Genomic DNA, 23926 nt, shown 5'->3' on the forward strand with positions numbered 1-23926 from the left:
CTGGTAAGAGTACTGAGCAAACAGCCTCTTATCCCTAATCCTTCCCCACTAAAGTAGGAGGCATTGAGTCCACAATTTGACATCGGAGTGAGGGCCAGTAGTGATTGGCCCATTTGTCAGCTGCCTTAAAAAGGAAAATCAGGGATGCCAGGATGAAGGATTGGAGCCCAAAGGGAGGTGACATCATGAGGAATCAATGAAAGATCTGTGAAGAGGAAAGCCTGAAGGGGAACCCAGAATGATAAAGCCTGGGAGATCAACATCTCCCATGAGGGAAGTAATAAGAGAGGAGCCAGGTTCTAAATCGGTATCTAGGCCAGACTGGGAACCGGAGCCACACCAGGAACCTACAACCCAGCCAGACCCAGAATCAAAGACTCAGCAGGGATCCAATACCCAACAGAAGCCTGTTTCACAACAAAGACCCCTCACCCCCCAGGGGCTCCTTCCCCAACATGAAGCTGAATCACAACAAGAACCCAGAGCCCAACAAAAATCTGCTTCACAGCAGGAGTTTCTTGCCCCACAGGAGCCTGTACCACACCAATCACCTCCCATCCAAAGTCCCCACTTAACCCACCAAGAAGCTGCCTCCCAGCAGGGACCTGGGCCAGGAAAAGAATCTACAACTAAACAGGAATCAGAATTGAGAGAGAGACATGTGATCCAGCCAGAATCTGGGCCAGTAGAGCCACCTCTAACTCAACAAGAAACTGAATCAGCACTTACAGCCCAGGCTAAACCTGGACCCAAAATGGGAACATCTGCCCAGATTGAATCTACAGGCCAAGAGATTCCTGAACAATCAAACCCTACAGTCCAGCAAACAACTCCAGTCCAGGGAGCCAAATCCAGGCAGGGATATTTAACTGAGCGGGGATTTCTAACAAAACTGCAGGAACTATCCATACAACGATCAGGCCTAGAGTGGAAGACATTTTTTGATTGGGTCACAGATACTGACTCAGAATCAAATACGTGGTCATCTTCAAAGAAGGATGGAACAGTGGCCCAGGGAGTGAAGCTAGCTTTCAGAAAGAAATCTAGTTATGAAGGGACAGCAGGATATGGTGGGACATTGCCACATATGAAGAAAACCAGTGCCCAGAATCATAGACACTACCAGGACACAGGTGAGTTTGAACCTGGAGGAACTGTAGCCTCCCAGGGACATTCATTCATTCATCCATTCATTTAAGAAATACTAAAAATTTACAGTATATCAGATTAGCTCTGGTCATCCTTCATTAATCCTATGAGATAAATAGCAACATTCCCATTTTATAGACGAGGACCCTTCTGCATAAAAATAAAGAATCTTGCACTAGGCTTGCAATTAGGAAGTGGAAAAGCCAGGGTCTGACTTTCTCCCCCTGCATGAGGCTGCCTTCCTGCTGAGGGTCTGAGGAAAAACAAACAGGTGGGAAAGCGCTCTAGGCTAGGGACCAGGAAACCAGGAATGCCGTGGAATTCATCTGTCCACAAAAGCTGATTGGGGCAGACACTGGCTTAAGCACCAGCAATACCGCGCTGAATGGGGACCTTACCCTCCTGGAGTTTCCATGCAGACTAGGCAGAAAATCAGGCAGTGACAGTCTCTGAGTTTACTAGGTTTGTCCTCTGCTGCCAGGAAGACACTTGCTCCCCTGCCAGGCTGCCTCCAGAGGAGACTCTCAGTTCTGCCAGGTGAGATGGCTGAGCCGGTTGTGTTCTCAAAAAGAGGAGCCGTGGGGGCCCTGATGAAAGGAAAGTTGTGGGAGCAGTGTCAGAGAGTGATGGGCCCAAGACTCAGAGCCGGCTCTTCCTAGGGCCCCTCAGAGGCAGGCAATGGTCCCCCTGGTTGCAGGCTCCATTTCTGTAGTGCTCAGGCTCTAAGCCTCCTTCTCTAGTCTCAGAATCCCTGCCATGGAGAAGGGGAATGCAAGCCATGACTATGGGATGGGGGTTACATGTTGAAGTAGCCTGAGAGGGTGGAAGAAAAAATGCAGCCCCAATCCTGAAGCTGAGGGCACTCGTAAGACCATAGTCAAGAGTGCGTAATGGGGCGGCACCTGTGGCTCAGTGAGTAGGGCGCCGGCCCCATATGCTGAGGGTGGCGGGTTCAAACCCAGCCCCGGCCAAACTGCAACCAAAAAATAGCCGGGCGTTGTGGCGGGCGCCTGTAGTCCCAGCTGCTCCGGAGGCTGAGGCAAGAGAATCGCGTAAGCCTGAGAGTTAGAGGTTGCTGTGAGCCGTGTGACGCCACGGCACTCTACCTGAGGGTGGTACAGTGAGACTGTCTCTACAAAAAAAAAAAAAGGCTGGGCTGTCCCTCTCAGAGCTGAGAAGAGGGTAACTAGTCTCTCAGTGCCAGGGCTGGTCGTATGCTCTGACAGCAAGGAGGGGCAGGGTGCAAAGAGAGGGTCCGAGCCTGATTTTTTGGCCCTAAGGACGAAGAGCTGTTTCTCTACTCAGCCAGAGCTCAGTCTCAGAGGACGCCTGCACCACGCAACGGATGTGGCTGGAGCCTCCTTTTAGGCGCCCTTGAAGCAGTTGGCCGTGTGCGCAGGTGCAAGCTTCTCGCCTTCCTCTGTTTCCCGCCTTTTCCTGAGCTCGCGTCGCTCCCACTACTTTCTCCTCGCTGCCAGCCGGCCCTTGCCTGAAGCTAGTGCGCAGGCGCCCAGCCTCCCTTCCATTCTCGGGATGGGGTCGGAGAGCTGAAGGGCAGAGAGGAAAAATCGCAGAAAGAGAGTAACAGGTGGCCTAGGATGCATAAGACAGGGCTTCACCAGGCACAGCCACGTCTCCAGTGCTTGCGACCAGTCCGGCTTCGAGTTGCCAGAGAACTTGGCCCGCCCCTGCCCCCCAGGTGAAGGCTCAGCAGGTGCCCCCTCCTCCCAGTAAGCAGGCCAGGCCACATTGTAGGGGATCCTTCTGTGGGAAGGTGGGCGGGATGGCGAGACTGAACGCCAGCACCTGAGAAGATCGGGGCTTCCTCTGTTAGAGTGGTCCCCTAGGGACTATGCGCTAGTCCTGCAGAAGGACGCTTTTCGCCGCCTCCAAGGCTGCATTTTTATTGGCCCGGGCCCTTTAAGGCTTGCGAGGGGGCGGAACCAGGCCCTAAGCCCTAGTGGTTGAGGGCGGGGCTCGGCGGTGGAGGGAAGCCAGATTGCACAGAGGGCGGGGCCCACAAAGGAGCCAGCCCACGATTGGGAGATATGTTGGCCCATTGGTGTTATGCAGCCAGGATTGGCCCTCGAGGCCCGGCCTGGCGGCTGGAATTGTCCCTAGCGTGAGAACTGCGGAGAATTGATGGAGTCATCCGAGGGAACGGAGTCTACCCGGGTTGCTGGAGCCCTGGCCTCGAAGAGAGCCAAAGAGGGGTTGAGGAGCCGCAGTCGCCGGCGGTGGCGAAAAGGCAAGGCCAGAGGTGAGCGCGCAGAGCTGGCAGCAGCCCGGAAGGAATCTTATACATCCTGCCGGGAACTGGGGACAGAGTGGACTGACCCACTGCCACTAGAAGTGGGGGAGCCCGTGGAGTGGCCCACTGCCGCTCCGCGGGGGGGCGGGATTAATCCATTGTGAGAAGGGGTGATTTAAGAACGGAATGTCCTACCCAAGCATAGGGACTACTGGACGCCGTACCGGCTTGGGAGCACAGTCTGGAATTCGTCTTTTGGACCAAGGTTCCCGCTCTGGTTTCGTATTCGCTGTGTAACCAAGGGCAACTGTTGCATTCAGTGTTTCCTGCCTGGGAAATTGTTCACGCGCCGATTTTCTGGTTTCCTGTGTTCTAGAGAGGATAATGGGGAAGGGGTATAGCAGCTATTACCCAAAGAGGAAGTTTAGGGTTGAGTCAGGGAAAGGTACAAGAAAGGGATGCCCATAGTAAGGAGTGCAGTGGGGCTCCATCCTCCCACCCATGAGTCAGTTCATCTGTCCATTCATTCATTCAGTCCACCGGCTTTAGCCAGCTCCACTAAGGTGTAGCTTCCTGACCCCAACCCCTTCCAGCACAAGGAAGCCCTAGCTTGCTTTCAGACCTCCATGCCCTCCCCTGGGAGAAGGTAGGGCTGTCACCTGGGTTCTCTAGGGTGTCACATTATTTCCAGATTTCACAAAGCAGAAGACTGACAGACCAACAGAGATGTCACAACTCTCAGGCAGGGGGAGGTCCTTGCTGGGTTATGAGTATTTATCAGTCTGGGTGAGGACCCATGAAAAGCTCCTATGCAGGAAAGAAATTGGCACGACCGCCCAGACCCAAGAATCCCAAACTCATCCTCCCCCATGCTATAGAACATCATTAGCCAAGGGTAGAACTGGCATTGGCTCCAGACACACACATACACAGACTCAGAAAGGCTTGGAGTTCAGACTGGAGCCCAAGGGCACTCATTGTCACACAGGAAGACACTAACATATACCTAGAGGAAACACAAATTGTGGTTAAGAAGGCATGGGAGACTTCATTTCTCAGGCTCTGAGTTGTGATGCTCTGGACAACAGGCTCCCTCTTTCCCTGCCTCAACTTTCCAAGTTCTAGAAGGATATGACAACAGGAACGCTTGCAAGGCTGTTGTGCAGTTTGATTAAGTGTAGAGTGTTGGGCATGGACACACAGCAAGGAGATGGGGGTTTTATCACTCTTAGTCCCCCATAACAGTAAGCTGCCTAAGAATAGGACTGTGTCTACCTTGTTTATCCTGTATTTCCAGAGTCTGGTATGCTAGGCATATAGGGACTCAAATATTTATTATTGAATTAATAAGTGAAGGATTGCATGAACTATATAACACAGGGATATTAATAATCATACATACATGAGGAGTCAGAATCCACTTGGGCACAGGGCTCAGCCAGTCCTACTCACAAACCTAGGGATCCACCTACTCACAAAGACTCATTCCCCCAAGCTCCAAGATTTGCCTGTCATTTCCTAATGCCTGCCCTGGTGCCAGGCCTCATGGGTGAATCACCTCACCCTGCCCCAAGGGCATCTGGACTGGCTAGAGCAGTCCTTGTCATCAGTGTGATCTTCCCAGTAACCGGATGAGGCTAATAGGCCAGTATCACCTCATTTCCCAGATGATGACACTGAGACTTTGAGCGACCAAGGCTACCTGGGCTACCTTACATGGCCAGTGAGGACAGAAAGATGGCCACCCTGTGCTTCCTCAGGATGGACCTTGTGAGTTCACAAGTACTATGAACCCGACTTGTTTCTGAGCCCAGAAGGTTCTAATCACACAGATGCTTTCAGCAGACATTACTGAACATAGTTGTCCAGGGTTAAGCTCTCGGTGGCAAGCAGGACAGACTCATAGTTGAGCTAGGGACACAGATACGATTCAAAAAAAGGCTGTAATTGTAGATTATGATAAATACAACAGGAAAAAAAAAAAAAAAAAACAAGAATATAAGAGAGGGAAAGTTCCCCAGGAGGTGACATCTGACCCCCGGATGAGCTGGGCTAACTGCTAGGCAAGGGAGGGGGCAGGGCAGAGAGGACCTTGGGCAAGGTCCTTGAGGCCCAAGGAAGCAGCACATTGCAGTGCAGCGGGAGCTCAACGAGGGCCAGAAGGAATGGTAAGAGAGGGAGTGGGGCAGGCAGAATACAAGAGGAGGAAGGTACCCAGCTTGCAAGGCCATGTCCAGGATTTGGAGCTCTCCCCTGAGAGCAAGGCAGTGAGGCATCGAAAGGTTGGGAATGAGTGTGATCAGATTTATTTTTTGAAGGATCCTTTGGCTACTGTAGGGACAATAGATTGAAGACAATGAAATCAGAGCTATGTAATGAGCTGTCACAGTCATCCAGAAGAGGGTGCTATAGCCTGGACCAAGGAGGAGGCAGTGGAGTAGGGGAGAAGGGTCAGTTCCAGGGGCTTCTAGAGGGTAGAGTGGACAGGGTGATGGATTGGATGTTGAGTGGGGTGGGGAATGTGGCCAGGATGATGACTGAGTTCCAGCTTGAGCAAATGGGAAGGGGTGTATACTCAACCAATACACACACACACACACACACACACACACACAGAGACCAGGATACACACAAACGTGTATATACATTTGTACATACTTGTATACAAACACATGCCCACACAAGCTCACAGGCTGAGAGGAATGAGACACAGATCCACTCATAGGCTAAGAAACACATAGGCTGACACTTGCATACAAACTTGCATACCTTCAAACATCCCAAGAAATATGAACATGTACAGAACTGAGAAAAAATGTCAACATGCCCACCCACAAACACAGGCCAAGGACACAAGCTAGTCTACACACACGCAGACATAGATGTGAACCCCAAAGACAAACTCATACCTGACCAGAAACAGAGAAGGAGCAACACAGAGAAAGGCAGCAAAGACCAGCAGCGCCACACTGGAGCCACCCCTGGCTGGCTATGGGACCCCAGGCAGCCACACACCCTCTCTATGCCTCAGTTTTCTCATCTGCCAAAAGGGAATGATAATGGGCCCTCCCTCATGGGTTCTGGGGCAGATGATACAAGTTCACTTCACATAAAGCACATAAAGAGACCAGTGCCTGGCACACTGTGGTCATTGGTGCAATGTCTGCTCTTTTACGCAGACCTTCCGGGAGCTGGCCACATGCTCTTGGCCCCCACCTGCATCTGTTTGCAGACCTCCTTACTTCAGAGGCCTTTATCTCCTCCCAAGCCCCAGACCTGGCCTTTCCTCCTTCCTCCCCCCTACTTCCTTTCTGACTGCCTTTGTCACCCCTGTTCAATCCCCCAGGGACCAGCATCCAGGCATCCAGGCCCGGTACAGCTGTCCAGAGGCTCTTTAGGGCAAAAGGCTGGTGCTCAGTGAGTGGGATCCTTCCTATCAAGCTGAGTCCCTTGGATCTACCTCTGCCCTAGTCCTCACCCAGGCCCTAGCAGGCCTGCCCCTGCCCCAGTGCCCTCTGCCTGGGATTCCTAGCAAGTTTCTGGCAATCTCAATACCCCTTCCTCCCAGCTTGACCCAGCCCAGCCCTCAGGGAGCTGTCTGGAACAGGACAAAGGGCAGGACTTTGGTGTCACTAGGGTCTGGGATACAGCCCCTTCGCCTCTGCTTTGTGTAAGTCACTAGTTCTGTCAAAGGTACCTGTCTCATCTTTAAAAAAGACCCCTACCCCTTAAAGAGGAAGCAAATGAAACTAGGTTTATAAAACGGGAAATCAGAGTGCGAGGCAGTATTTACCAAACACTGGCACCACACGAGGTCTGAATAAAACAGGCAAAAATCCTGCCTCTGCGACACTCTAATCTAGTGAGGGAGACAGAGCAAACAACATATCTCTTTTTTTTAAGAGATAGGGTCTTGCCATGTTGCCCAGGATAAATACAGGCATAGCTCAGAGTTATTGCAGGTTTGGTTCTAGAACACCATAATAAAGTGAATTTCACAGTAAAGCAAGTCGCATGAACTTTGGTTTCCCAATGCTTGGAAAAATTACATTATACTGTAATTTATTAAGTGTGAAATATCATTATGTTTTTATAAACAATGGCTTTATAATAATAAGCCTTTTAGCAAGGCTTATTGCTAAAAAAGGTGCTAATGATCATCTGAGCCTTCAGCAAGTCATAATCTTTTTGCTAGTGAAGGGCCTTGCCCCAGTGCTAATGGCTGCTGACTGATCAGCCTGATGATTGCTGAGGGGTGAGGTGACTGTTTCTTAAAATAAGAAGGAAGGGGCTCAGTGGTTACATTGCCAGGCACATACACCAAGGCTGGCGGGTTCAAACCTGGCCCAGGCCAGGTAAACAATGACAACTGTAACAAAAAATAAGTGGGCGTTGTGGCAGGCGCCTGTAGTCCCAGCTACTTGGGAGGCTGAGGCAAGAGAATCGCTTAAGCCCAAGAGTTTGAGGTTGCTGTGAGCTATGACGCCTTGGCATTCTAACAAGGTGGATATAGTGAGACTCTGTCAAAAAAAAAAGGAAGGAAGGAAGCTTGTAACATCAGTTGACTCTTCCTTTCATGTATGATTTCTTTGCAATTTTCAAAGCTGTTTGATAGCATTTACCACAGTAGAACTTCTTTCAAAATTGGATTCAATCCTCTCAAAGCTTGTTATTGCATTATCAACTAAGTTTATGGAATACTCTGAGTCCTTTGTTGTCATTTCAACAATGTACACTACATCTTCACCAGCAGTAGGTACCATCTCAAAAAGCCATTTTTTTTTTTTTTTTCTGAGACAGAGTCTCAGTCTGTTGCCCAGGCTAGAGTGCCATGGCATCAGCTGAGCTCACAGCAAGCTCAAAACCCTAGGTTCAAGCGATCCTCCTCCCTCAGCTGAGTAGCTAGGACTACAGGCGCCCACCATTTTTAGTAGAGATGGGGTCTTGTTCTTGCTCAGGCTGGTCTTGAACTCCTGAGCCCAAGTGATCAACCCATCTCTGCCTCTTAGAGTACGAGGATTACAGGTATGAACTATTGTACCTGGCCAAAACCATGTTCATTGTTCACCCAGAAGCAGCAATTCCTTAACCGTTATAAAGTGTTGGTATGAGATGGCAGCAATTCGGTTTACAGCTTCAGGCTCCACTTCTAATTCTAGTTCTGTTGGTATTTCCATCACATCTGCATTTACTTCCTCCACTTGAACTCCTCAAAATCACCCATAAGTGTTGGAATCGCCTTCTTTCAAACTCCTGTTAATGTTGATATTTTGCCCTCCTCTCATGAATGACAAATGTCTTTTATGGCATCTAAGATGGTGAATCCTTTCCAGAAGGTTTTCAATTTGCTTTACCCAGATCTATCTGAGGAATCACTGTGTATGGCAGCTATAGCCTTACGAAATGTTTTTCTTGTGTGGGAGGCTTTTTTTAAGAGATAGGGTCTTGCTGTGTTGCCCAGGATGACCCACAACACCTGGGATGAAGCAGTCCTCCCGCCTCACCCTACCAAGCATCTAGGACTACAGGCACCACACCACTGGACCCAGCTACAAAATGTATTTCTTAAATAATAAGACTTAAAAGTGAAAATTTACCTGCCGAATGGGCCTTGTGTTAGCAGTCATGAAGACAACTTTAATCTCCTTATGCGTCTCCATCAGGGCTCTTAGGTGAACCAGGTGCATTGTCAATGATCAGTAATATTTTGTATTTTTTCTGAACAGCAGGTCTCAATGGTGGGTTTTAAATACTCAATCATGTTGTAAATATATGTGCTATCATCCAGGCTTTGTTGTTCCATTTATAGAACAGAGTAGATTTAACATAATTCTTAAGGTTCCTAGGATTTTAGGAATGGTAAATAAACAAAGTCACCAATTACATTTGTGCCTAACAAGAGAATCAGTCTGTCCTTAGCTTTGAAGCCAAGCATTGACTTCTCTCCAGCTATGAAAGGACCTCGTTGGCATCTTCTTCCAGTGTAAGGCTGCTTCATTACGTTAAAAATCTGTTGCTTAGTGTAGCCACCTTCATCAACTGTCCTAGCTAGATCTTCTGGATAACTTGCTGCAGCTTCTCCGTCAGCACTTTGTTGCTTCTTCACCTCACACTTTGATGTTAAATAGAGATGGCTTCCTTCCTTTAACCTCATGAACCAACCTCTTCTAGCTTCCAACTTTTCTTCTCCAGCTTTCTCACCTCTGAGCCTTCATAGAATTAAAGAGAGTCAGGCCCTTGCTCTGGATTAGGCCACGGCTTAAGGGAATGTTATGGCTGGTTTGATCCTCTTTTCAGACCACTCACTCTTTTTCCCTGTTAGCCTCTGTTTCTTGTGTTTGCTGGAATAGTACTGCAGTCCTGAATCTGGGCCTGTCTCAGCTTTCAAAGTGCCTTCCTCAGTTAGCTTCGTCATTTCTAGCTTTTGATTTAAAGTGAGAGATGTGCAGCTCCTCCTTTCACTAGAACACTTGGAGGCCGTCGTAGGCTTACTAGTTGGCCTAATTGTACTGAGTGTCTCAGGGAATAGGAGATCCAAAGAGAGGGAGAGACACGGGGGAACAGCCTGAAGCAGTCAGAACACATGCATTCATCAATTGAATTTGTTGCTGTATCTGGGTACTGTTGGTGGTGCCCCAAAATAATTACAATAATACATCAGAGACCACTGATCACTGATCACCGTAACAGATATAATAATAATGAAAAATTATTCAAAGCCTGAAATGTTGTGAGAATTACAACAGATATAATAATAATGAAAAATTATTCAAAGCCTGAAATGTTGTGAGAATTACCACAACAAGACACAGAGACACAAGGTGAGCACAAGCTGTTAGGAAAATGGCACCAACAGATTTGCTCAACGCAGTTACCACAAACCTTCAATTTATAAAAACACAGTATTTGTGAGGCACAGTCAAGGGAGAGATGCTGTAGTAAGTTGCCACGATAAGTGCCGCAGAGAAAAATAGCCCAATACGCCATCTCAGCAAGGCCAAGTCAGCCCACAGAGCAAACTGCATGCAGAAAATGCCACCCATGGGTATCACTCAGAAAGCCCATCTCCACCCTGAGTGGGCAGGACAGCCAAGTGCAGTTTCTACTGGAAGAAAACAGACTCATCCAGGATTGCCTGGCAAGTGGCTCAGGCCAGTGATCCATCTCCACAACCACAAGCTCAGAGCTGCCACCCGAGGCCTGCCTGTCTATCTGTTCACCAGCCCTGAGGGGCGGCTCTCCCAAGCTCCCATTCAGCCCCTCTACCTGCACTCTTCCTCTTCACGCCTTCCTTCTTCCTTCAGATGTTTGTTGAGCACCTACAATATGCCAGCCCCCGTGATAGGCCCTGGGGCCACATCCTAACCTATGACAGTCCAGGGGACAGAGAGATAGGATTCACCTCCAGGGAAGAAAATAACTCTGAGGCCTCAGGGCCTCTTATCTGTACAGGCCCCTACCAAGGCTCTGTACCTAATCTTATATTCGTAATTTTGTATTCTTCTTCCTAAAGAGCCACACCCCCATACCTTATAGGTTTCATGGCTTCATAAAACCTGGTTCTGTCCTGGGGGAGACAAACAACAAACATGTAAACAAATAAATTTATAACTGTAAAAATTGTCAAATGCTAGGAAAGAGCAAAGTATCATGGCAGAAAATAATGGGGGAATGCTTATCTCAGATGGGGAGGAGCACTTGGGGTATAGTACTTTGAGGAGGTACTAAGGCCTAGAGGGTAAGAAAGAGCCAGCCAGGGCGGTGCCTGTGGCTCAAGGAGTAGAGCACTGGTCCCATATGCCAGAGGTGGTGGGTTCAAACCCAGCCCCAGCCAAAAAACACACACAAAAAAAGAAAGAAAGAGCCAGCCAGGCAAGGAGCATGTGGAGTAACATAAGGGAAGGGTCTCTCCGAGCTTGCTTCCCCATATATGAAGTAGGGATAGCAGTCACAGCAGGGTACACTGTGAAGGGTAAGTGGCAGATACAAGGGCACACTACCCAGTAGGGCTTGTGGCTCAGGCCCCCAGCTCAGCTTGGAACTGCCCTTAATCGGCTTTTGTCCTCCCAGAAGGGACAAGCAGGGCTGGCTACCTCCTCTCTCCCCCCAACAGCTGGGACTGGCTGTGCCAGGGCCAGACTTGTGGGCGGGAGCTGAGATCACTGGGCCTTTGGCTCCCTGAGTCCACTCTGGGGAGAGAAAAGGCAGCCTGGCTGGGTGAGAGGGAACAGTTTGCTCAGAACTGGGGCTGAGACCCCAGGTCTGCCAGGGAAGGAGCTGGGACCTGGACCCCCAGGTTCTAAGGCAGAGGCGCCTGAGACAAGGATTCCCAATTGAGCTGAAGCTGGGAGCAGGCAGGGAGGGGAGGCAGGGAGTTGGGCTCTGTTCTCTGTTTACAACACGTGGTCCTCACTGTCCTTTCTGGGTGGGAGGTGGCTCCTGTGGCCACACCCTGAACAGGCCAGCCCCTGCCCTGGTTTATCACCCCAGGCAGCTACTAGTATGAGCCACAAACCAGCCCCAGGGAGCTCAGATGAGGCCTGAGATGGGTGAGTATGTGTTCAGCTAAGAGATAGGAATGACTGCTGCTGGACCCCAGGGCCTGGAAGGGAGAGGAGACACCTTCTACTCAGGGAAGAGGGGAACAGGCAAGGTGTCAGGCTTCTAGCTTCAGGAGGGAAGTACCTCAGAATGGGCACTTTGGGGATACTACCACTGGGACAGATGGTAGTATCCCCACCAGGGGGGCAATGGCCACTTATTTAGGACCTGAGTGACAGGGCATCCAAGAAAAGGGGTGGCCCAAGTGCCTGGGAGGGATGGGGATACTGAAGGGGAGATTACTGGGGACCAGAAGTGTAGGTAGTCAGACACTGTACAGGCAGAGGTTTTTTGTTTTTTGTTTTTTGAGACAGAGTCTCAAGCTGTCGCCCTGGGTAGAGTGCCGTGGCGTCAAAGTTCACAGCAACCTCCAACTCCTGAGCTCAGGCGATTCTCTTGCCTCAGCCTCCTGAGTAGCTGGGACTACAGGCGCCTGCCACAACGCCTGGCTATTTTTTTGTTGCAGTTATCATTGTTGTTTTAGATGGCCCAGCCCAGATTAGAACCCTCCAGCCTCAGCAAATGTAGCCAGCGCCCTACCCACTGAGCAACGGGCGCTGCCCCAGCCAGAGGTTTTGATGGCCAAACTCTGAAGGGTTCTGGCCTTCAGAGTCCTGGGACGGTGCACAGCATAAACATGGCTCTGGACCCAGAAATATGGGTTTGAATAAGCTCTGTCACTTTCGGTGCACTCTTCAGTTCCTTACTTAACACCTCTGGGCCTCAGTACTTTCTCCTGTAAAATGGGATGCTAGTGATAATAAGCAGCACGTGACACAGAGGGCTAGTGACTAAATGAGCAAACATGGAGAGCACTTAGCGCAGCTCAGGGTCAATGGCAGCAAGGAGCACTGCTGTTCCAGGCAGGGGTGCAGGGCCAGCTGTGCATTCTAAGACAAGCGCATAGACACAAAGGCCGGGGGACCCAACTAGGGGAGAATGGAGACTGAGTTTGGGGGATTCTGCAGAGGAACAGGGAGGGAGCCTGGGCTTGGAGGGTGTTCCACAGCCAGACTTGAGGAATCTGGAGTGATTCCTCAGTGAAAAGCCTAAAGTTATGAATTCCTGGGTTCAAGAAAAGAGTTGAGTCTGGGCACCAGGGACCCTGGAGATGGGAATGGTAGACTGGGAGCTGAACTCTCCCAAATACTACTGGGGAGGAAAGGCCTGCAGGGGACTGCTGGGTCCTGAAAGAGGGAGCCAACTGGGGGGTCTGGACTTCTTGGGACATAGGAGAAGGTGTCCTGGGCCCCAAGAGAGTAAATGGGAACAAGTGCCTGAACTCTTGGGTTCCTGGAAGAAGGAAGAAAGGCTCCTAGGGGAGATGCAGGAGCTCGGGAATCAGAGTCTTATGGGTTTGGGAGAATGTCTGGATCCCAGGGTCCAAGAGAGAGGAGAAAGAGAGGAGAAGGCCAGGGATGGCAAGTTTCTGAGTCCCAAATAGGTGAGAGCAGGGGCTCCTGGACCCTAAAGAGAAGGCGCTGGGGGCCCGGGCTCTGAGTTCTGAGGGAACAGGGGACTGAGGGCTTGAACGCCTGGTCCTGAGGAGGGAGAAGACACTGGGGACTTGGCTTCATGGGGATGAAAGCAGAAAGGGGATGGGGCCCCAGACTCCTGAGTCCTGGAGACAAGGGGGTGGCTGCCTAGTTTGGAGGGAGGAGGAACCTCAGGTCCTAGACTGCTGGACTGAAAGAGGAGAGGGTAGAGATCTGCCACCTGTGGCTGAGGGAAGAGGGGGCCGTGCCTGGACTCCTGGGCTCCAGCTGAGCAAGGAGGGACCTGGCTCTGCCTTAACAAATCTCCCCACCCACCTACAGCCTCAAGGCTCATACACAACATGGACCTGCACACAATGACACAGTCGCTGGTGACTCTGGCAGAGGACAACATGGCCTTCTTCTCCAGCCAGGGCCCTGGGGAGACAGCACGGAGGCTGTCGGGTGTCTTTGCTGGTGTGCGGGAGCAGGCACTGGGGCTAGAGCCAGTCCTGGGCCGCCTGCTGGGTGTGGCACACCTCTTTGACCTGGACGCAGAGACACCAGCCAACGGGTACCGCAGCCTGGTGCACACAGCCCGCTGCTGCCTTGCGCACCTGCTGCACAAATCCCGCTACGTGGCCTCCAACCGCTGCAGCATCTTCTTCCGCACCAGCCACAACCTGGCCGAACTGGAGGCCTACCTGGCTGCCCTCACCCAGCTCCGCGCTCTGACCTACTATGCCCAGCGCCTGCTGGCCACCAATCGACCAGGAGGGCTCTTCTTAGAGGGCGAGGAGGGGCTCACTGCTGACTTCCTGCGGGAATATGTCACGCTGCATAAGGGCTGCTTCTATGGCCGCTGCCTGGGCTTCCAGGTGAGCCCCCTGCCCTACCCCTCTGGGCCCACAGTGAAGATGTGGTGGCCACTAGCCCGACCCAGGTGTGTGTCAAAATAACTGCAATGGTCAGTATTAGATTCAGAAAACAGCAGATACAGAAAGAGGAAGTTTACTGGAGCTCAGACAGGGCTGCAAACTCATGGTCCTTGGACCAGAACGTCTGTGTAGTAAGAAATCTTCAGCTTGCATAGTTTTCACTGGGACATCCACTACTATCTACTGTCCTATACTCATTCACTCTTCTGTGTTCCTTGTCTGGCCCCTGAAGTCATTTCAGTTTGAGACCCCCAGGAGAGAGGCGTTGTTCTCAAAAGAATATTCTGAAGTACACCAGGTAGTCATGCCCACTGGAGCCCTGGAGGGAGAGAGGGTGCCAGCCCACAGCTGCTGACTATGGCCTGGGCTTTCCGCTCATTTGAGGAGCTATAGAATCACAGGATTTTCAGGCTAGAGGGAGGGCCGGTGAGCCTATCAGAGATGGTGACAGTGAGGAAGCCTGGTTGTGGCCTCTCCCCTCCCTGATCCAGGCCTCTTCCTCCCTCTACCCATCCCAAAACATGCTCAGAGAAACGGCGCATCAACACATTGTAAGCGAGGCAGCCTAAAGGATGTCAGACTTAAAAAAAGTGGTTTAAGGACTCAGACAATTTGGGGGCCTTGAGGCACCAGGCTCACAGCAGAGAGCCAACTTGCCCCTGTTGGGGTTAGTGTCAGGTCCTCCAGTCCCCAGCTGCATCAGGGAATCCCAGCAGGAGTGTCTGGAGTTGTGTGACCCTGTAGTCTCTCCCACCCTCTCTGGGCCTCCCCCAACCTCAGCAATGGCTGAGCTTAGCAGCCCCTCAGCCTCCCCTCCCCACCCTACTCTTCATGCTTCCCTGAGGGCCTGCCTATCCTCAACAACCCAGCCTGAGTTTTCCTGAAAACCTCCCCTCATCCAGGCTGAACCCACAAATACTGATCAGCCCAGCCAGCAGCTCCCTGTGCCCCAGCCATGACCTTGCAGTCATGAGAAAGAGATTCTGGGGCCGCTGGAACTGGCATCCCAGCCACAATGAATGGCCAGGCATCCCTGTGCCCTCTGGCCCACTAGGCCTCTGGCCAGGGGCAGGGCCATCCCCCTTCTAAAATATCAGCCCCCAGGAGGACGGAAGCCTCCCCTTTCTCAATCTCTGCTCCACCCGAGTCTAGCATACAGTAGGACCTTGGCCAGTGTTTGTTAAACGAACAGAAGACCCCACTGGCCCCTTGCCTCAGTCTCCAGTGCCTTTCTTTCCTCTGATCCTATGTCTCAACTGTTGTTTCTTTTTTTTTTTTTTTCCGACTTTTGTTTCTTTACTGCCTGTCTGCTCTCAGATGCTCCCATTTCTTGGTCATGGCTCTCTGTCTCCATCTCTAAGCCTCAGTCTCCCCCTTCTGGCTGTCTGCCTCAGATCTCTGTATCTGGCTGGCTAGCTGACCACTTCCCTTTTTCTTTCATCCTGCTGCCCCATCTCCCTATCCTCTAACTTTCATGAAGCCCCACATCATCTTACTCCCCAGCGGCTCCACCCCATGCTAAGAATGAGACTCCTTGGCTCGGCACCCATAGCACAGAGGTTGTGGCACCGGCCACATACACTGAAGTTGGCAGGTTCGAACCCAGCCTGGGCCAGCTAACCACCAATGACAACTGCAACAAAAAATATCCAGGCGTTGTGGCAGGTGCCTGTAGTCCCAGCTACTTGGGAGGCTGAGGCAAGAGGATTGCTTAAGCCCAAGAGTTTGAGGTTGCTGTGAGCTGTGACGCCACGGCACTCTACCCAGGGTGACAGCTTGAGACTCTGTCTCGGAAAACAGAAAACAAAGAATGAGACTCCAATTCCTCAGTTTAGGCTGTGGATGAGGCCCCTGTGCCCCTCTGGCCTCCCTCCTGCCCCTCAGCTCTCGCCTTCGCTCAGGCCTACTTCTGAGCCCATGCGCTTCCCATGCTGCGGTGCCTTCTGCAGGGAACACCCTTCCCTCTTTCTATTTAGATTGATCTTCCAAGAGCCATCAAAGCAGCCCCACCCCTACTCATCACTCTCTGGCCACTCCACCTACTGTTATTTTCTTCAAATCGTTCATCATTCCTTGACATGATATTGCATACGGCCTTATTTGCTAATCATCTGTCTTCCCTGCAAGAACGTCAGGTCCACTAAGGAGCTAGAGCTATGCCCATCAAATGGTAGGAGATGATGAAATATTTACTGAATGAACATTCTCCCCACACACATCCCTGTCCCTCTCTCCACAGTTCACGCCCGCCATCCGGCCATTCCTGCAGACCATCTCCATTGGGCTGGTGTCCTTTGGAGAGCACTACAAACGCAATGAGACGGGCCTCGGTGAGTCCCTGCCAGGCCCTGCTCCTGGCCTCCACTTCACTCCTCCTCTCCACCCCTGCTCAAGCACCCTGACCCACCGGGGCTTTCTGACACTCCTTGCACCTTCCAGGTGTGACCGCCAGCTCCCTGTTCACCAGTGGCCGCTTTGCCATTGACCCAGAACTACGTGGGGCTGAATTTGAGCGGATTACACAGAACCTTGACGTGCACTTCTGGAAAGCCTTTTGGAATATCACCGAGATCGAGGTCTTGTCGGTGAGCTCGAGGCCTGGCAAGGGCCCCAACATGTTATATAGGTGGGGACTCTGAGGCCCAGAGACCCATCCAAAGACACAGCCGGTCTTTGCAGGGCTCCAGGCCCAGGGGTAGCAGCACACGAGGAGAGAGACTGAATCAGAGGGGAAGTATGGAAGTCCCCTGTTGGCAGTACTCCCCAGAACCCCTCTGTTCTCTCCCACCAGTCTCTGGCCAACATGGCATCAGCCACCGTGAGGGTAAGCCGCCTGCTCAGCCTACCACCTGAGGCCTTTGAGATGCCATTGACTGCTGACCCCACGCTTACAGTCACCATCTCACCCCCTCTCGCTCACTCCGGCCCTGGGCCTGTCCTCGTCAGGCTCATCTCCTATGACCTGCGTGAAGGACAGGTAGGGCCCCAGCCTCAGCTGGGTACAGGCCCAGAGCTGAGAAGCCTGGGCAGCCCCCTCTCCAGTTCCTCCCCATGCCCTTCACCTCTGCTGTTCACGCCTGCCCTCATCCTGTCCCCCTGAGCACATCCCCTCAGAGGGACACAGCCCAGATAGGCCCGTCCATCCTCACCCACCTCCTCCCTCCTCACCCCCCAGGACAGCGAGGAGCTCAGCATCCTGGTGAAGTCTGAGGGCCAGCGCAGCCTGGAGCTGTGGCCACGCGCCCAGCAGGCGCCCCGCTCACGTTCCCTGGTAGTGCACTTCCACGGTGGCGGCTTCGTGGCCCAGACCTCCAAATCCCATGAGCCGTACCTCAAAAGCTGGGCCCAGGAGCTGGGTGCCCCCATCATCTCCATCGACTACTCCCTGGCTCCCGAGGCCCCCTTCCCCCGTGCGTTAGAGGAGTGCTTCTTTGCCTACTGCTGGGCCATCAAGCACTGTGACCTCCTAGGTGAGCCCCGGGCCCCCTGCTGTATGCACACAATTTTCCCAGCCCCACCCCAACCTACCACAGGTTCCTCAAGCTTCAGCTTGGCACCCTGCCTCCCCTTCCCCACCCTGACCCTTAACTCTTGCCACCAGCTCCCCAATCCTGCCCCAGTCTTCCCTCTCAACCACTTGCTTTCTGACTCCTATGGCCACACTCCAGCCTGACTCTCCATCTTCTCCCCCACCACATCCATTTCAGCCCATTTCCCACGCATCCTCCTGCCTCTGTGTTCCTCCTCTGGTTGCTGCAGGCTATGTTGTCCTTCCAGCCTCCTGGACTACATACCCTGGCCCATGCTTCAGCTCCTCTGACCTCCCTCTTCAAATGCCAACTTCTTGGGAAGACACTGAGGCATAGACAGAGTGTGGCCACCCTGTAGGCACAGTACCTGTGGCCCAGCCAAGACCCTCCCCTTCTCATCAGGGCCTTGAGCTCTGCTTTCCCATCACCTGCCTGCCTTGTGGACCTCTAGCCTCCCAGATTTCCCAGAGCTTCCTGAGCTCTGGACTTCCTAAGGTCCCAAGTCTTCCTGATCATCTGACCACTGTCTACCAAATGGTTCCAAAACCCTGTGTCAGCTTACCAGTCTCTAAAATTCAATCTGCTAGACCCCAGGGAAGCCCAGAGGCCCCAGTTCTCCTAGCCCAGAGCTTAAATGCCTCCTGCCCTCCCTCCCTAGTCTCCTGCCCCTGCCATGCTGTGACCAAGCCTTCCCCAAACCAGGCTCAACAGGGGAACGAATATGCCTTGCGGGAGACAGTGCAGGTGGGAACCTCTGCTTCACGGTGTCCCTTCGGGCAGCAGCCTACGGGGTGCGGGTGCCAGATGGCATCATGGCAGCCTACCCAGCCACGATGCTGCAGTCCGCCGCGTCTCCCTCCCGCCTTCTGAGCCTCATGGACCCCCTACTGCCCCTCAGCGTGCTCTCCAAGTGTGTCAGCGCCTATGCTGGTGAGGCCCACACCCTCATAGCAGGGGAGCAGGGTGCTGAGATGTCTGGGTTCTACGGGGACTGGAGACCAGCCTCCTGGAGCTAAGGAAGAATGCCATTCTTTTTGAAGCAATCAGATAGGCATAGGTTCTGGAGGATATAATGCCTAAAGTTCTGGGTGTTAACACTGGGCCCAGAAAGAAAGGAGGCCAACTCAACCCCCACATATATACTCTACAGGTGCAGAGACAGAAGACCACTCTGACCCAGACCAGAAGGCCCTGGGTGTGATGGGACTGGTGCGGCGGGACACAGCCCTGCTCCTCCGAGACCTCCGCCTGGGCGCTTCCTCATGGCTCAACTCCTTTCTGGAGTTAAGTGGGCGCAAGTCCCAAAAGACATCAGAGCCTATAGCAGGTGAGTGACTCCCTCCCCGCACACACCTAACCAGGGTGGCCAGGAGGGACAGGCTGGCACAGCAAAATCCCAGGATAAAAAAGGAACCAAACCCCAGGAACACAGTGAAGCAGAGCTCTCTTTCCTGCCTGGCTCTGCCCCACACCCATAACTGCTCCCTACCTCAAAGCCTCACTTTCCCATGATAGTCCACATCCTGGAAATGCCAGGACTTCTGATCTCTCAGGTCATCTCAAAGGCTCAGGAATTACAGGATTTGATTTTTCAAACAGCTTCACCCAGAGAGGCCTTGAACCCTGGGAAATAACAATCTGCCACGCATCCTGATTTTCAAGCCTCAAAAATCCCTTGGGCCCTCAGGTGGAGATCTAGCCCTCCTCAATTCTTTCCACAGATTTTTAACAGCGGTAGAGGGGGCGAACATCCCCACCCCCAGAGGCTGTAGAGCTGGGATGGGCAGAATTGAAGAACCTTGGGAAATGGAGATTCCCAGCCTTGAGTACAACCAATGCCATTTATTTTCCATCTCTAGCAAATCAGCAGTATTTTCTGAATAATAAGACTTAACATGTTCAAAAGTAGATACAGTTACTATTATTCAGAAAATTATTCTAGTTGAATGTATTTTTTTTTTTTTAATTTTTATATTTTGAGACAGAGTTTCACTCCATTGCTCTGGGGAGAGTGCTATGGCCTCACAGATTACAGCAACCTCAAATTCTTGGGCTCAAGAGACCTCTTGCCTTACCCTCCCAAGTACCTGGGGCTATAGGTGCCCTCCAGGACACCTGGCTAGTTTTTCTATTTTTAGTAGAGATGGGGTCTCAGAGCTCTTGGTTAGGCAGATCTCGAACTCCTGAGCTCTTGGCCTCCCAGAGTGCTAGGTTTACAGGCATGACCCACAGCACCCAGCCAATATATTTTATTTTAGATCAAGTTTAGAATCTTCAAATGGATACACATATATACATACAGAAATAATAAAAAAGGGAGCTGAATTTGAGGCATGGAGTACTGGGGTTTTCCCTGTAAGATACAAGTGAGAAGCCCAGTCCCTGGAAGCACACACCTCAGTCTGGCTCCCCACTCCACCAGTTATTTGCTGGCTGCTGGGTAACATGGGCAAGTAACAGTTATCTGTGACCTTGGTTTATTCCTCTGTGAAACCAGTACAATAAGAGTACCCTTAGGTTGCTGTGAGTACCGCATGCACCTACCTGTTTGTGTCAGGTACCCAGCAGAATGCCTGGCACACAGTAGGTGTTCTTAGGTAAGATGCCAACACCCCTGTGCTCTGTGTCAACAGTTCTGTTCCAGTGACGCTCTGGGTCACAGAGCACTTAAGTGGTTATTCATACATTGTCTTGTATTTTGCCTTCATGGATTTATAAAAACAATTTAAAAAACTGAAAGTGGCCAGGTGCAATGGATGACTTGCACCTGTAATCCCAGCTACTCCAGAAGCGGAAATGGGAGTATTACCTAAGCCTAGGAGTTCAAGGCTGCAGTGAGCTATGATCATGCCACCACATTCCAGCCTGGGTGATGGAGAGAGATCCCCATCTCTTAAAAAAAAAAAAAAAATGAAAGTGTAGGTTTTCATTACATTACCTGGTTCAAGTGATAAGTAGCATTGGGTCTGACAAAATGAATAGAGCTGAAGCCAAGATGGGCACACCAGGCAGGCTGAAAGTGCATATTTAGCATCCTTTGGGCAGTTGCTGGTCTGGCCACTCTAAAGGAAATGATAAAACTAAAAGATATGAGATAAATTTTGGGGAGCTGGCTCGGCACCTGTAGCTCAAGCAGCTAAGGTGCCAGCCACATACACCAGAGCTGACGGGTTCAAATCCAGCCCAGGCCTGCCAAACAACAGTGACAACTACAACCAAAAAATAGCTGGGCGTTGTGGTAGGTGCCTATAGTCCCAGCTACTTGGGAGGCTGAAGCAAGAGAATCGCTCAAGCCCAGGAGTTGGAGGTTGCTGTGAGCTGTGATGCCACAGCACTCTACTCAGGACAACAGCTTGAGGCTCTGTCTCAAAAAAAAAAAGAAAAAGAAAGAAATTTGGGGGAGCAGATCCAATATACCCCCCAGAATTTTGTTAGTCCCCTGTGAACAGAGCCTCCGTTCAAGCCATGGGGCCTGCTTGCTCCTAGAATCACATTGATACCCTGTGTCAAAGTGGCCATAAAAAGTTGGCTGGGCCTCATGCTGAGCTAGGGAGGGTCTGGAACAGGGCACCCAGCCTGGCAATGAAACCTTAATACTGACATACTATGACATCCCTGGTCATAGTATCTTACCCCACATACTTATCCCACTGAGTTATTACTACCTATGGACTAAGGACTATTTTTATCTCTTTTTTATAGAAGAAACTGAGGCTCTCAGACGTAACTTGCACTTAACCTTCCCAACCATTGACATGTATACATACACACACACCCTCCACTGGGACACAGCCCCACTTCCAAGGCCACCATTGTGACAATCTGCAGCAAACTAGAACTACACCCTCCCCCAGGAGAAAGTCCTAAGAGAAATGCCCTAGGCCTCCATAGTCCCCCACAGCAGGAGGAGGATACAGTGACTTTCCCTGCCGCCCACACACCCAGCTATACAGAGCCAGGCTTATCTGCAGCTGGGTCCAGCCCCCTGACCCTGCCCCCCCTCACAGAGCCAATGCGCCGCAGCGTGTCTGAAGCAGCGCTGGCCCAGCCTGAGGGCCCAATGGGTACAGACTCCCTCAAGAACCTGACGCTGAAGGACTTGAGCCTGAGGAGCAGCTCCGACACGTCAGACACTCCTGAGATGTCACTGTCAGCCGAGACACTTGGCCCCTCCAAACCCTCGGACATCAACTTCTTAGTGAGGCCTGCGGATGCCTCTGAAGAAGCGGAGGCCAGAAACGAGGTGGGCACCAAGGACAGAGGCCAGGGCGCCCATGCTGCCTTCCCGGAGGGTTTCCACCCACGGCGCTCCAGCCAGGGTGCCACGCGGATGCCCCTCTTCTCCTCGCCCATTGTCAAGAACCCCTTCATGTCGCCACTGCTGGCACCAGACAACATGCTGAAGACTTTGCCCCCTGTGCACATTGTGGTGAGTGGCAGGCAGAAATGGTGTGCCCAGGGAGGAGGTGGGCGGGGCATAGGTGAACCTCCGGAAGAGCGCTTAGGAGGGGACGAAAGAGGGTGTGGCACCTGGAGCAGCAGAGAAGAATGGAAGAGACTTGGGGTGCACCTGTTTTCTTTTGCAATTTTATGCACCAAGGGGCAGGATAAGTGGGACACCCCCTGGGCTTAGAGAATCAAGAGAAGAAGTGAGTTGAGGGGTGGGGAGGGAGAGGCTGGGCAGAGACCAAGGAACCCAGTTAAATTTATTCTCTCTTCCTTCCCACACTTCCCCCTACTCCCTCATTCTCTCCCCAACTCTCCTGCCTGCCCACCCCCATCTGTATCCATGTTTTCCCCCTCCTTTTGCTTACCCACCCGGTCCTCCCTCCCCACTGTCCTGCAGGCATGTGCGCTGGACCCCATGCTGGACGACTCGGTCATGTTTGCGCGACGGCTGCGCGGCCTGGGCCAGCCCGTGACGCTGCGCGTGGTGGAGGACCTGCCGCACGGCTTCCTGACCCTGGCGGCGCTATGCCGGGAGACGCGACAGGCAGCCGAACTGTGCGTGGAGCGCATCCGCCTTATCATCACTCCGCCCGCCTCGCCGCTGGTCTGAGCTGCGGGCCAGAGCCAGGCCGCTTGGGGAGACCGGGCTGCAGGCGCGGGGTGAGGAGGGCGACACTAAAGGCCTCTGTTTCCCATCTGCTCTGGCCTCCGTGGTGAATGCGCTGTGGGCCGGGGGGGTGGAGGGGGGCGATGGGAGGGGGTGCGGGCTGTGCCTTAAGTCGGGGGTGGCAAGGAGGGCGGCTCGGGGCCGAAGCTGAGACCCTAGCCTGGGGCAGATGAACACAAACACCGGTCACTGGAACAGCTACACCTGCACTCCGCCACTGCCTTGGACTGCTGCTGCGACTGCCGCAGGGGTGGGGTCTGGCCTCCTCCCCGCTGGTCGGTTTGATTTTTGTAAATAAAAGTATTTAATGAGCTTGGCCTCTCTGTAATAGGGCGAAGGCGGGTGTTTGCCCACCAGGGGGCAGCATTGGACTCAAGCAGCTGGGAATCCCGAAACCTGGAAAGGGGTGCGGCCTGCGTTCTTACAGCTGAGGGAGCCCGCTCCCTCCGAACAGACTTAATCCCGGTACATGCAAACCAGGTCCTCAGCTCCACCCCCTTGAAGTGGGGGGGTGTGTGTATACTTGTCAATGGTTGGGAAGGTTAAGTGCAAGTTATGTCCACCTATAGCAAAAATAGCCAGGTGTGGTGGAAGCCGGTAGTCCCAGCCACTTGGGAGGCCGAAGCAAGAAAATTGCTTGAGCCCAAGAGTTTGAGGTTGCTGTGAGCTATGATGGCACAGCACTCTATCAAGGGCAATAAAGTGAAATTCAAGCTCTGCCCAGGGGTGACTGCCCCAAACCAACTCTCTGGAGGCCTGGTGGCTTGTAAACCCTGGATTTGGAATGGAGATTATTTATACCCAGGACCTGCCCTCAAGGGGCTTCTGATCCTGGAATCAGGGCAATCGGGGTACAGACACAGGCT

At 52.3% G+C, this 23926-nt stretch overlaps 1 protein-coding gene across 2 annotated transcripts; it reads left to right on the forward strand.

Moving 5' to 3' along the window:
• Window positions 1-3174: 3174 nt before the first annotated feature.
• LIPE (lipase E, hormone sensitive type) lies at window positions 3175-23371 on the forward strand. Of its 2 annotated transcripts, none has more exons than XM_053607048.1 (10): window positions 3175-3409; window positions 13819-14354; window positions 16654-16744; window positions 16854-16999; window positions 17206-17391; window positions 17590-17884; window positions 18647-18874; window positions 19095-19271; window positions 21952-22373; window positions 22791-23371. In XM_053607048.1, exons 1-10 carry the CDS (start codon window positions 3292-3294, stop codon window positions 23001-23003), a joined length of 2412 nt encoding a protein of 803 aa, XP_053463023.1. In that variant the 5' UTR covers window positions 3175-3291; the 3' UTR covers window positions 23004-23371. The 2 variants fall into 2 exon arrangements, with proteins under 2 accessions (XP_053463023.1, XP_053463024.1); XM_053607049.1 differs by lacking the exon at window positions 3175-3409 and adding an exon at window positions 11796-11949 and having other exon boundaries at window positions 22791-23370.
• Window positions 23372-23926: the final 555 nt, after the last annotated feature.

Source organism: Nycticebus coucang, chromosome 10 (assembly GCF_027406575.1).
Source record: "Nycticebus coucang isolate mNycCou1 chromosome 10, mNycCou1.pri, whole genome shotgun sequence".
Classification (NCBI taxonomy): domain Eukaryota; kingdom Metazoa; phylum Chordata; class Mammalia; order Primates; family Lorisidae; genus Nycticebus; species Nycticebus coucang.

Bases quoted from the DNA above. Each gene is read 5' to 3' on its own strand.
- LIPE (XM_053607048.1), top strand. From the start codon at position 3,292: ATGGAGTCATCCGAGGGAACGGAGTCTACCCGGGTTGCTGGAGCCCTG. The intron at 3,410-13,818 runs GTGAGCGCGCAG...ACCCACCTACAG, and splicing joins GCGAAAAGGCAAGGCCAGAG to CCTCAAGGCTCATACACAAC. The intron at 18,875-19,094 runs GTGAGGCCCACA...TATACTCTACAG, and splicing joins GTGTGTCAGCGCCTATGCTG to GTGCAGAGACAGAAGACCAC.